The sequence below is a fragment of the Leptonychotes weddellii genome, chromosome 5 (assembly GCF_054177405.1).
Source record: "Leptonychotes weddellii isolate Sample4059 chromosome 5, ASM5417740v2, whole genome shotgun sequence".
Lineage (NCBI taxonomy): Eukaryota > Metazoa > Chordata > Mammalia > Carnivora > Phocidae > Leptonychotes > Leptonychotes weddellii.
The window spans coordinates 92,102,438-92,116,821 of record NC_138373.1 but is presented as its reverse complement, the minus strand read 5'-3'; the positions used below and the strand labels follow the sequence as shown (position 1 = coordinate 92,116,821).

General features: G+C 42.4%; 1 protein-coding gene and 1 non-coding gene across 4 annotated transcripts in view; one reads left to right on the top strand and one right to left on the bottom strand.

The window, feature by feature from the left end:
* The window catches only part of PKP2 (plakophilin 2), an 87,997-nt gene that overhangs the window by 15,433 nt on the left and 58,180 nt on the right, over window positions 1-14,384 (top strand). For all 3 annotated transcript variants that reach the window (XM_081821469.1, XM_081821468.1, XM_081821467.1), the window contains exons 3-4: window positions 165-859; window positions 12,007-12,142. In XM_081821469.1, the coding sequence (XP_081677595.1) occupies window positions 165-859; window positions 12,007-12,142 (831 nt within the window). The remainder of the gene's footprint in view (window positions 1-164; window positions 860-12,006; window positions 12,143-14,384) is intronic.
* LOC115942352 (U6 spliceosomal RNA) lies at window positions 8,597-8,701 on the bottom strand. The gene has a single exon (XR_004076958.1). It is a non-coding gene; the product is annotated as a U6 spliceosomal RNA (small nuclear RNA).

Below are 14,384 nucleotides of genomic sequence, written 5' to 3'. Positions count from 1 at the left end.
ATAACTAGTCAACCAACTCTTTTTTTTTTTTTTTTTTAAGAAAAGGGGCCAACTTCTTCATGCGGTTCAGAAAATGGACACCTTATATAATAGTCCTGGAGTCCTTGGTCTTTAACAAAGATGAAAACTGACTTAGGCCTCATTTAAACTTTGCTTCTCTGCAGACAGGCACCACTGGCACTTACGAAAGTCGCTGGGGGAGAGGAACGGCACAGTACAGTTCGCAGAAGTCAGTGGAAGAAAGGTCCTTGAGGCAGCCTCTGAGGAGACTTGAGATTTCCCCAGATAGCAGCCCAGAGAGGGTTCATCACTCGCACAGTGATTACCAGTACGGCCAGAGAAGCCAGGCCGGGCAGGCTCTGCGGCACCAAGACAGCAGGAGATCCACCCTCCTCCTGCCGCCTCGATATGCTCGCTCAGAAATCGTTGGTTTCAGTCACTCCGGGGCCACGAGCAGACATCGCCACTATGACACTTACCACAGACAGTACCAGTACGGCTCTGTGAACGACACCGTGTGTGACAACGCCCCTGTCAACCCGGTGGTGCTCACGTACCCCAGGCCTGGGACCAGTCACAGCATGGGAAACCTCTTGGAGAAAGAGAACTGTCTGACTTCGGGGCCTGCCCCTGGGCACATCCGGCCACTGGTGCCCCTGCAGGCCGCCAGTCAGAACAGGGCTGCTCAGTCCTGGCACCAGAGCTCCTTCCACAGCACCCGCATGGGGCGGGAAGCGGGGCCCAGCGTTGCCGTGGGTGCAGGTGGGAGGAGAACGCACATGACCGCTGGCCAAGTGGCAGCCTATGGAAGTGGGAACCTGCTCCTGGAGAGAAGCACTTTCACCGACTCCCAGCTCGGGTGAGTTCCCCTCTTCGTCGGCGGGATGGCCGGTGCTGGCACATTCTGTTCCCACAGCCCTTCAGGGTGAGCTGGCGCTTCTGGGGCTCCCGAGAGAGGCTTCCAGAAATAAGTGATTACAACAGTGACTTCTCAGGCGGCTGCCTGATTGACAGATGAGCCTGTTTACCTCAGGGACAGGGGCCAAGTTATCTGCTCCTGTGGCAGGTTATGGAGAAATGTGACATGGAGGCCATCTGTTCCAAATTAGATGGTGGATGGCCACCCCTTGGCTGTGTGAAAAATCGGCTCCGAATGAGAGCTAACTCCAAAGTAGGCCAAGAAACGGGTAATTGCATGTATTGTCTCAGTCAGTCTTCGAAATAAAGGGAGGAAAGAGGAAAAAGTGCGAATTGCTGGTGCTAAGAGTGAACTTCCCGTGCTATTTTGATAACTACTGTCGTGAAAAGATGGAGAGCTGGAGAGCTAAGTAAGCAAAGGCAGCTTAATCTCTAGGTGTCTCTTTCCTTCTTTTGATACCTGATGCTTTTACTTTTTGATTCTAGCAGCAGTGATTTGGAGGGTATTTTTTTTGGCAATACTGAATAATTAAAATAACCAGATTTTTGAAGTCATTCTTTTGCCTCTCATATTGACTTTCTGGCACGACCAGTCTGATCTTTGGAACCTAAGTCTTACTCAGGTTTAATGCTGGAGTACAAATTTCTTGAACTGAGGAAGTTACTAAGAGAAAGGTTGAGAAATTGGTGATTAAATTAGTAACTCCTGAAATAATGATGTAGTATCATTATGGTAAAACATTAAATACATGATTTTTGTTTTATTTCTAAAGTTGCTTGATGCATGTTGTCACCTCTCATCATCCCTTTAAGTGAAATTGTGCAGTATATTCATTGACTGGGCAGGCACTGGTGATAAAAGATGTTAGGACTCATCTAATCTTGAAGCAGGAAATTTTTAAAGATTTTTTATTTATTTGAGAGAGAGTGAGCATGCGGCGGGGGTTGGGGAGTGGGTAGGGGCAGAGGGAGAGGGAGAATCTCAAGCAGACTTCCCAGTGAGCACAAAGCCTGATTGGGGGTGGGGGGATGGGGCTCGACCTCCTGACCCTGAGATCATGACCTGAGCTGAAATTGAGTCGGATGCTTAACCGACTGAGCCACCCAGGCGCCCCAGGAAATGTTTTTTATGAAACAAAACTGAGTGTGAGACTTCTAACATTTATTATAGAATGCAGATCTTTTTTTTTTTAAGTCCTAAAGCCCTTTATAGAATGTAGATCTTTGTCACTATGGACGTACTTATAAAGAAGAAAATGCATGAGGTCATTATTTGTGGAGGAAAAAGCTAATCAAGGCCTTTAAGTGGATAATTTAAAATTTATTAAACACCTGCCATATTCTAGGATTTGTGCTTGGCACAATTTTCACAAAGTGATTTTAGCAGTAACAACTCTCATGCCACATCCTCTGACAATTGGCATTCTTCTCTTCCTCCATCTCTGTGCCCCCATGCTTCTTGAGGCACCTGTCACTTCCCAATCTCTCATCACTCTGCCGCACTTTGGCTTCCATCCCCACCATTTAACCGAAGCATCGTCCTCACAAATGTACCAATGACTGCTTTTTTGCTACATCCAAAGCAGACACATATTCTGTCCTTACGTTCCTCAGCCTTTGGGCAGCAGTTGACAGCACTGTCTGTGAAGTTCTCTCTTCCCTTGGTTTCCAGGGCACTAGCCTCTTCCGGTTTTCCACTTGCCTCTCAAGCTGTGTCTCAGTCTTCTCTGCGTGGTCCTTTTCTGCATGCCCAGAGAGGTCATCTTCAGTAACCCTTCTTTGCCGAGTCTAGGCTCTCTTCCAGAGAGGCCCATTTATTACACTTGTATCCTTGTGATTCCCCAAGTTTTTTTTCAGAACTGTCCTCTATCCTGAGCTCTACTGAGATCTGCATGTATTTCTAGCAACTTCCTAGGCATCCCAAACTCAGTATATCAAAAAATAAATGTATTAGCTCCTCCCTGCCCTCTACTCCTAACCATCTCCTCAAACTGAAGTCCTGTCCCTTACAAACCTGGAAGTCATGCTTATGTTCAACCCCTCACAATCCCCCATCACTGTATTTCAACCTCCCTAATGGGCCTTAAACTTTTTTCTGTCCATCTCCATTGCACACATCTCTGTGTCTCTGGTCTTGCTCCCTCAGAACTCTTCTCTGACCCTTAGAATGATCTTTCCAAATCTGATTCTTTCTCTGCCTCATTTGTAACCTTTCCGTAATTCCACCAAGTTTTCATACTTTCCAGCATGGCACACATGGCTCAGCCCGAGTTTTCACCTCTGCTTATCACTCCAGTCTTACTCCCCTCCATGCTTTCTCACCAACATCCCCCCCCACACCCCCTATACAAACAAACCACTTGGAACCTCTTCACTTAACAGATATTCATTCATGTATTGCCTTTCTCCTTTCTTCCTTCCTCCCTTCCTTTTTTCCATCTATCTATATCCATCTGTCTCTGTCTGTCTGTCTCTCTTCCCCCCCAGTAGCTCTGGTTTTGCCTGGCTCATGATTCTGGGTGTAGCTCAGGTCCTGCCTATTTCCTAATCACTCCCCTCGCAATCTAGGTGCCCCAGATAGCTGCACTGTGTGGGTGTCTCTGCCAGTCTAATGCATTGTGGTTATTCATTTCTTACGTCTTTCCCTCTAGACTTTGAACCTGTTGTGAATGTCTTACCATCTTTATATTCTCAGTACCCTAAAACAGAGGCAGGCCCATTATAGGCACTAAATAAATGCATGGTGAGAGAATGAAAGAAGGATGGAAGAAATGAAATATAAAATCTATACTTTTTGTCATCTAAGTTCTTTTGTTGCTCGGATTCTAGAAGAAGTATTAACTGTGCTTTTTTGGGTTATCGTTTTAACGGACAGGGCAGATTTTATTAGAATAATTTATCCCATTTCAAAGAATAGAAGGAACACTTGAGGGTCAAGAAATTTAAAATAAAGAGTAAGAAATCTATTCTTGACAATTCCCAAAGTTGCCATACTAGAGACCAGAATTCATAAAAATGAACTCTTCTTGAAATTTTTGCTCTCTGTGTAAAAGGAGAAGGGTGTCAGCGGTATTTCCAATAATGAGGAAAGTAAGTCCTCAAGGTGGACTCTCCGCCTGACGCCTATGTTTCTGGTGTCCGCGTCTCTTCCTTCTGAGGCGTGCCCCATGGCGGTTCAGCTCCCGGGGCCGCCTCCTGAGAGTCCTGGCTCCAGGACCCTGTGTTCTCCTTTGCCCTGCATTCTCTCCCATTTCAAACCTATCCAGCCCCTGTTTTTGGAATCTACTTTTTTTTTTTTTATGTCTAGTGAAAGTCCCACATGTAAAGAAGAGTTCTTTCCTATATGTGGAACATTCCTACAGAGTAGGTAGGTACAATTATAAACCTACATAATAACATAAAGTATTAAACAATGGATCTTTCTTTCCAAAAGAAGAATGGCCGGTCAGACAGTTACTAAGGCAGCTGAAAACCAAGACATTGGAGTGAAAAGAGAGTCAATATCTGGTCTAAATCAGACTGATGAAAAAGGTTTAAGAAATTACCAAGTGAAACATTCCAGATCTGTTTTTCTGAAAATATGATTTTTGTACCTTTCGGGGACTGGTGGTTCAGCAAATGAACGTCAGGCTCCTCCAGTGTACCCAGCACTGCAAGAGATAGAAAATGGAATGGACTATATGAAGGTCTAGGACAGGATTGGTGAAAAAGAAAATAAGACACATCATCAAGTGCTGGCTTATGGGAATTCAGAGAACAAAAGAGCATTGTGCTCTAAGATTAGTAGATGGAGCCTATGGAGAGAGATTGGATCCCTAGTAGGATTACCAATCAAGTTCATGACATAGAGAGGCACAGAGCAGAAAAAAATCTTCCATATTCTCTTAATTACCAATGTCTTTAGTTCTCTGATTCTTCAAGTATCTTTCAGCTATATCTTTCTTTCCATTTCCATTTTTAATAGCCCAGTTCAAGGCTTTATTGCCCCACTAAGACTCTTCTAGTTCCCTCAAAATGTTCTCTGGGAACACATACCCACACCAGAGGCATATTCCCAAAGCAGTGCTCTTTCATCACACTTAAATCTTTGTGAAGTGGGGGAATTTGTATTTCCTGAGCATCTGCCAACACCCAGGAGCTTTCCATTCATCATCTCACATTGGTTTGGCCCTCTGAGGTGTAGCCCTATTAATATATATAATATCTGGGAACCAGCCTGGGGCAGGGCTGCATTGTTAGTCGGCAAGAATGCTGGTTGCTGAACGATTGCACACACAAAAAAGTACCATTTTTTATTTTTTGCCTATATCATCTCCTATTCTGACCAAAGATATTTTACAGTGCTTCCTCTTGCATTTTTCACTTACATTGACATCATTTTAACATTATCTAAAGTTGTTAAAAAGACTCAATTCTGGAGAATGTATTCAGGTAATAATGGGGCCCAGGGGCAACTACTCTTCCTGACTCTCCTCTCCACCACCACCACCCCTCCCCCCCCGCCCCATCTCACAAGCCACATTTCCACAGGCTTTAAGAAGTGTTTTGTGATTGAGTGGGAAGGGAAGTAGGAAGGAGGGAAGAAGAGAAAGAGAGAGGGAAGGAGGGGAGGAATGCTGTGGGAGGATAGAGGAGGAAATTCAGAAAAGCTCTAGCTGGGGATAGGGACACAGGAAAGATTTCACAGAGCTGTTGATACTTGAATTGAGTCGTGAAGAATGGATAAGAATGGGGTAGAACGATGGGCTTTCTAGAAAAATCAGAGCAGCTTATCAAGAGGCATGCAGTGTTTAGAGAAGGATTAAAGCTCAGTGTGGTTGGAGGATGGGGTAGGCGGTCAGAGGAGGGAAAGGAGGGGGTGAGGATGGCAAGGAGATGGAGCCAGACTGGGGTCAGAATGTATGCCGTGTTACAGAGTTGGACTTCACAGACACTAACAAAACAGAAAATCGACACCCTCACAGCTGTAGCAGACCCTGTTAAAGAGGAAGTATTCCTTCGGTTTGGGAACTGTTTTTAGTGATAAAGTGAAGTAGCGCTGGGTTGACCAGCAGTGGATGCGGAGCTGCTTTGTGAATCATGTTCAGGAAAATAAAGGATTAGAGTAATGGAATTATCTGTGGGTGTTACAGTGGTGGGAAATTCGAACTTTCCTGAGTCATGTATGACTTACGAAGTAGATTAAAGGCTTAATCTTTAAAAAAAAAAAAAAAAGGCTGCATTGAACAGAAGGCTATTCTTACAAGTGATCCTTCATCAGTTAAAACACCTGTAGTGTTAGAGGGTAAACACTTGAAATTGCCACGAGATGGAGCGTATTAGAGTTTTGATTTCTCTGTAAAGGCATTGGAATCCGTGCATATAAAATATTTCCATCTCTTTTATTTATTTTTTTAAAGACTTATTTATATATTTGAAAGAGAGAGAGCACATGAACAAGTGGGGGGAGGGGCCGAGGGAGGGGGAGAAGCAGTCTCCCCGCTGAACCAGGAGCCCAGCATGTGGCTTGATCCCAGGACCAAGATCATGACCTGAGCTGAAGGTAGACGCTTAACTGCTTAGCCAACTGAGCCACCCAGGCGCCCCTTCATCTCTTTTAAAAGCTGTGTTTATACCAAAAGTGACTCAAATAGTAATAACCTACATTTTTACCCATTAAATTGACTCCTGAGGCACAACTTTAAAATATAAATCATTATATAATTCTCAGTACAGATGCCAGAACTGTTCTGCTTCCTTCTTAATACTCTTATACTCATGAGGTAACACTGGTATGTTTGAACATGGTGTGTCAGAAGCACTGGGTATTGGTTTTTAGTCATGAGTCCCATTACTCTTACCTCCTCACCTTTTTCACATCCACTCACACACAAACACACCATTCACAACACTACACATACATACACTCATATCTATACATGTATTAGTGGGCTAGCCTGATATAAGAGAGAATTTACAGGCATACCTCGAAGGTATGATGGGTTAGGTTCCAGACGGCTACAATAGAGTGAATATCATAGTAAAGTGGGGCAAATATGAATATTTTGTTTTCCCAGTGGACATAAAGATTATGTTTACACCATAATCTATTAAATATGCAATAGCATTATGTCTAAAAAAAAACAATGTACATACCTTAATTTAAAACTACTTTATTGCTAAAAAATGCTAACCGTCATCTGAGCATTCAGAGAGTGGTAATCTTTTTCCTGGTGGAGGGTCTTACCTCATTGTTCATGGCTGCTGACTGATCAGGGTGGTGGTTGCTGAAGGTTGGGATGTGGCAATTTCTTAAAATAAAACAATGAAGTTTACGGGGCACCTGGGTGGCTCAGTCATTAGGCGTCTGCCTTCGGCTCAGGTCATGGTCCCAGGGTCCTGGGATCGAGCCCCAAATCAGGCTCGCTGCTTGGCAGGAAGCCTGTTTCTCCCTCTGCCACTCCCCTTGCTTGTGTTCCCTCTCTCGCTGTGTGTCCCTCCCTGTCAAATAAATAAAATCTTTATTTTTTAAATTTATTTTATTTTTTAAAAATATTTTATTTATTCATTTGAGAGAGATACAGAGACAGAGAGAGAGAGAGCACAAGCAGGGGGAGAGGCAGAGGGAGAGGAAGAAGCAGACTCCCTGCCGAGCGGGGAGCCCGACATGGGGCTCGATCCCAAGACCTAGAGATCATGACCCGAGCCGAAGGCAGACGCTTAACCATCTGAGCCACCCAGGCACCCCTAAATAAAATCTTTAAAAAAAAAAAATAAGACAATGAAGTTTGCCCCATTGACTGACTTTTCCTTGCATGAATGATTTCTCTTTAGCATGTGATGCTGTTTGATAGCATTTTACCCACAGGAGAACTTCTTTCAAAATTGGAAGCAATTCTCCCATCCCTGCAGCTTCTTTAGCAACTAAGTTGATGTAATATTCTAAACCCTTTGTTGTCATTTCAGCAGTCTTCACAGCATCTTCACCAGCAGTAGATTCCATTTCAAGAAGCCATTTTCTTTGCTTATCCATATGAAGCAACTCCTCTTCTGTTAAAATTTTATCATGAGATTGCAGCAATTCAGTCCTATCTTCAGGCTCCACTTCTGATTCTAGCTCTCTGGCTATTTCCACCACATCTGCAGTTACTTCCTCTACTGAAGTCCTGAACCCCTCAAAGTCATCTTGAGGGTTGGAATCAACTTCTTCCAAACTTCTGTTAATGTTGATATTTTGATCTCTTCCTATGAATCAGGATGCTCTTTTTTTTTTTTTAGTTTTATTTATCTACATAATCTCTACACCCATTGTGGAGCTCAAACTCACGATCCCAAGATCAAGAGTCACTTGCTCTTTCAACTGAGCCAGCCAGGCACCTTGATTCAGGAATGCTCTTATATGGCACTTAGAATGGTGAATCCTTTCTAGAAGCTTTTCAATTTACTTTGCCCAAATCCATCAGAGGAACCTATGGAAGCTATAGCCTTGCACAGTGTATTTTTTTTTTTAATTTTTTAAATTTGAGTGTGTGTAGTTGATACACAATGTTACATTAGTTCCAGGTATATAACATATTGATTCAACAAGTTTATAAATTATGCTTTGCTCCTCACAAGTGTAGCTACCATCTGTCACCATACAACCCTATTACAGTATCATTGACTATACTTATGCTGTGCCTTTTATTCCCGACTTATAAAAACTGTAGATCACTTCATGAATTTACATGTCATCCTTGTGCAAAGGCCATGCTAATCTTCTCTGTATGGTTCCAATTTTAGTATATGTACCGCCAAAGCGATGTATTTCTTAAATAGTAAGACTTGAAAGTCAAAATTACTCATTGATCCATGGGCTGCAGAATGGATACTGTGATAGTAAGCATAAAAACAACATTAATCTCATCATATGTCTCCATCTGATTTCTTGGGTGATCACATGCATTGTCAATGAACAGTAATATTTTGAAAGGTATCTTTTCCTTCTGAACAGTGGGTCTCAACAGTGGGCTAAATATTCAATAAACCATGTTGCAAACAAATGTGCTGTCATCCAGGGTTTGTTGTCCCATTGATAGAGCACAGGCAAAGTAGATTTAGCATAATTCTTTTTTTTTTTTTTTAAAGATTTTTTCATTTATTTTTTTGACAGAGAGAGACATAGCGAGAGCAGGAACACAAGCAGCGGGAGTGGGAGAGGGAGAAGCAGGCTTCCCGCAGAGCAGGGAGCCCGATGTGGGACTCGATCCCAGGACCCTGAGATCATGACCTGAGCCGAAGGCAGACCTTAACGACTGAGCCACCCAGGCGCCTGATTTAGCATAATTCTTAAGGGCCCTAGGATTTTGGAAATGGTCAGTGAGCATTGGCTTCAACTTAGAGTCACCAGCTGCAATAGCATCTAACAAAAGAGTCGGCCTGTTTTTGAAGCCAGACATTGGCTTCTCCTCCCTAGCTATGAAAGTCTCAGATGGCATCTTCTTCTAATATAAAGCTGCTTTGTCTACATTGAAAATCTGTTGTTTAGTGTAGCCACCTTCATTAATTATCTTAGCAAGATCTGGATGACTTGTAGCTTCTACAAAAGTACTTCACCTAGGGGTGCCTGGGTGGCTCAGTCTGTTGAGCATCCAACTCTTGATTTCAGCTCAGGTCCTGATCTCAGGGTCGTGAGATTGAGCCCCGCTTAGGCTCTGCGCTTAGTGAGGGGTCTGCTTAAGACTTTCTCTCCCTCTCCCTTTGCCCTCCCCACCCCCACCCTGCATGCACTCTCTCAAATAAATAGGTTTTTTTTTAAAAAAATGTGCTTCACCCTTGCACTTATGTTATGGAAACGGCTTCTTTCTTTAAACTTTATGAACCAACCTCTGTTAGCTTCATACTTTTCTTCTGCAGCTTCCTCACCTCTCAGACTTTACAGAATTAAGGAGAGTCAGGGCCTTTCTGTGGTTTTGGCTTTGGCTTAAGGGAATGTTGTGGCTGGTTTGATCATCTTTCCAGACAACTGAAAATTTCTCCATATCAGCAATAAGGTTGTTTCACTTTTTTTTTTTTTTTTTAAGATTTTATTTATTTACTTGAGAGAGAGCAAGCTAGAGACTGAGCATGAGCGGGGGTGGGGGGAGAGGGGCAGAGAGCGAGGGATAAGCAGACGCCCCGTTGAGCGTGGAACCCCATTCCCCGGGCTCAGTCCCAGGACCCCGGGATCACAACCAGAGCTGAAGGCAGACACTTAACCGACTGAGTCACCCAGGCACCCCTCTTGTTTCACTCTTATCATTTGCGTGTTCGCTAGAGTGAACTTTCTATTTTCTTCAAGAACTTTTACTTTGCGTTCACAATTTGGCCAGCTGCTTGGTACAAGAGGCCTGGCTTTCAGCCTTTCTTGGCTTTCAATGTGCCTTCCTCACTGAGCTTAATAATTTCTAGCTTTTGATTTAAAGTGAGAGACGTGCAACTCTTCCTTTCACTCGAAACTTAGAGGCCACTGTAGGGTTATTAACTGGCTCAGTCTGTGTCTCAGGGAATATGGAGGCCCTACGGAGAAAGGAGAGATGGGGAAATAGCCGGTTGATGGAGCAGTCAGAATACACACATTTATCAGTCAAGTTCACCATCTTATGTGGGTGTGGTTCGTGGCACCCTCCCCCCAAATAAATACAGTAGTAACATCAAAGATCATTGATCACCGATCACTGTAGCAAAAATTTTGAAATATTGTGAGAATTACCAAAATGTGACACAGAGACATGAGGGGAGAAAATGCTGTTGGAAAACTGGCACTGATAGGCATGCTTGACGCAGGGTTGGCACAGCCTTCACATCTTTAAAAAGCAATATTGCAAAGCATCGTAGAGTAAGGTACAATAAAACATGGTATGCCTGTATTCCTTGTGCTTGTTAGCAAATACTGGAAAATACCCTGCCAAGCTTCTTTCTGTTCTCCATTACCAGGAGTGAATCAGGTGTAATCCTCTTTGAAGCCAAAGTCCTAGGATACCTTTAAGACAAGTTTTTAGCCATAATTCTAAGATGTTGCCATCCTGCGTCTGCTTTCTCTGAGTCAGTGCTTACGGAAGCATGAATGTGTTAACATCCACAGTGATAATAGGTTGCCTAACCTAGTTACCCTCCAGGCAGAAATAAAAGGGAGGAAAAAACCAGTTCGATGAGCCATTTGGGAGCTATTGTTTTACAAGTGGCAATTTTATTTGTCCTCTATAAATTATCCTCTCTTGTGTCGAACTGCATCGGATTTCATCATCACTATAAATACCCACAATTAGTAAAGGACAAAAGTACGCTACTAGATAGACATAAACCAAATGTCGTTGCAGTGGCAAAGCAAATGGTGACAGAATGGGTACAAAATTGTTTTCTTTAAGAAAAAGCATATTATAATTATGTTTAATCATTACTTTTCCTGATGGGTTCTGTCACATCAGCATGCCTTATTTGAACAAAACAAACTCAATTTTACTGGCTTTTACTGTTTACATACTATTATTTTTATTAGAAAACTTTTTGAATGCTTATTTTAAAACTCATTGTTAGGTGAAATAACAGATTCTGAGTAGCTTTGAGAAAAATCTAATGATTATTGAGGGAAGGTGTTTCATCCACAGATGTAACATTACCATGGTAGAAATAATTCTTAATTTCTAAGATCAAATTTAAGTTCCACATAAAGTCTTATTGGTGCCTTATGTATGTATGTATGTACGTATGTATTTATAAGTGGCTCCACTGACTGAGCCACCCAGGCACCCCACACATTGTGCCTTTAAAGTGACCTTTTAATACATACTTATCATACTACACATATTTATCTTAAACAGACTTCATCTTCTTTCTTTGGTATATATTATGAGTCTGCTCAATTCAGTGACATTTTCAGAGGCCAGTCTGACCAGAGCTGGAATATTTCTTCTGCTAGCTTCCTGTACCTTCTGATCTTCAGGTGCTGACTTTTCTTTTGGGGGAAGAGAAGCCAAGGCTCAGATGTTCTAGGTGCTTTCGGATATTAGCAGAGTCATTTCTGGAGGATCAGGTTGGTAGGCAGGAGGGAGCAGGTTTGGAATTCTGCTGAATCTGTGACTGTTTGTCTAGGAATGCAGACACGGAGATGACTCTGGAGCGAGCAGTGAGTATGCTCGATGCAGACCACACACCGCCACCCAGAATTTCTGCTGCAGCTACTTTCATACAGCACGAGTGCTTCCAGAAATCTGAAGCGCGGAAAAGGGTGAGTTTCATCTTAAGTCCAGTTTAAAATTATCATGCTTTCACATCTATTACAGTGGCCATGCAAACTGAAACCATTAGTTTAATTAAGTTTTAAAAAATCTTGGGACGCCTGGGTGGCTCAATGAGTTAAGCGTCTGCCTTCAGCTTGGGTCATGATCACGGGGTCCTGGGATCGAGCCCGGCATAGGGCTCTCTGCTCAGCGGGGAGCCTGCTTCTCTCTCTCCCTCTGCATTCTCTCTCACTCTTGCTCTCTCTCAAATAAATAAAATCTTTTAAAAGATAAATAAATAAATTTTAAAAAAATCTTTATTGAGTTATATGTCAATTATAGGTCAATTTTAAATAAATTAATAAAGTCTTGAGACTTTTTTTTTAAAGATTTTAAGAGAGAGAGCATGCGCATGTATGCACACGAGTGGGGGGAGGGACAAGGGGAGGGAGAGGGAGGGAGAATGAATCTCAAGCACACTCCGCACTGAGCGTGGAGCCTGATGTGGGGCTCGATCTCACGATCCTGACATCATGACCTGAGCCGAAATCAGGAGCCAGACACTTAATTCACTGAGCCACCCAGACGCCCTGGTGTAAGTGTTCTATAGGACAGAGCTCACCAAAATGGAATCAATAAGTCATTTTATGTTTGTTGAAAAAGTGGTACATTTGTGCAGGAAAAAATCCTAGTTCAAAAAGGTATGTAGTGAAAACTGTTTCCCTTCTGCACCAAATCTCAGCCTACCCCCCCATCTCCCTCTTTCCTTCTCTCTCACTCTCCTGTCCTCTCTCCTCCTCCCTCCCTCCTTCTCTCCCTATCTCTCTTTCTCATCAATTTTTGGGTCTCTTTCCAGAGATATTCTATGCTTATAGAAACAATTATTAGATAGGTTGGTTCGGTATCCTTTTTTAAAACAAAATTGCAAATGGTAGCAGATTACGTATAGTACCCTGCACTTTGTTTTCCTTTAACCCTGTATCTTGGAAATGTTTGGTATATATTAACCCTACTTCATTCTTTAAAATTGCTACATAGATTTCTATTGTATAAATGTACCAGTTTTGTTTGTTCATTTTTTAACAGCTTTATTAAGGGCCATTTAAGTTTTGCCTTGTTTTGACATCATGAAATCATCACAATCAAGATAATGAATATATTCATTACCTTCAAAGTTTCCTTATGCCTCTTTTTTTTTTTTTTTAAAGATTTTATTTATTCATTTGAGACACAGATACAGAGAGAGAGAGAGCATGAGCAGGGAGAGAGGCAGAGGGAGAAGCAGGCTCCCCGCTGAGCCAGGAGCCCGATGTGGGGCTCTATCCCAGGACTCTGGGATCATGACCTGAGCCGAAGGCAGACGCTTAACCATCTGAGCCACCCAGGCGCCCCTCCTTGTGCCTCTTTGTAATCCATACTTCTGACCCCTCCCCAACCCTCTTCTAGTCCCCAGGTAACCAATGATCTGCTTTCTGTTACTATAGATTATATTGAATTTACTAGAGTTTTATATAAATTATATAGTATATATGCTTTTCCTCTGGATTCTTTTACCGAGCTTTAATCTTTTGAGATTCATCCATGTCGTGTGTATCAAAAGGTGTGTGGGTGTGTGTTTGTTTGAGTATAGCTGACTAATATTTCATTGTATGGATACACCTTAAATTGTTTATTCACTCACCTGTTCATGGACATTTGAGTTTTGGCTATTACAAATAAAACTGCTATGAACATATGTGTACAAACATATGTTTTCATTTCTGTTGGGTAAATAAATACCTAGGAGTGGAATGCCTGGATGATATGGTAGTTGTATGTTTGACTTTTTAAGAAACTGCCAAACTATTTACAAAATAGCTGAGCCATTTTACATTCCCACCAGCAATGTATGAGAGTTCTAGTTCCTCCACATCCTAATAATTGATCAATCTGAATTTTAGCCTGTTGGTTTGTAGTAGTATTTTATTATGGTTTTAACTTATATTTCCAAATGACTAATGACTAATGACTAATGATGTTGAACATCTTTTCATGTGCTTTCCATCCCTGTGTTTTCTTTAGTGAAATGTGTGTTCAGATCTTTTGCCCATTTTCTTCTTTTTTAAAAATACTTTTAAAGATTTTATGTATTTGAGAGCAAGAGAGCACACAAGCCGGGGGGAGGGCCAGAAGCAGAGGGAGAAGCAGACTCCCCACTGAGCAGGGAGCCTGATGTGGTACTTGATCCCAGGACCCTGGGATCATGACCTG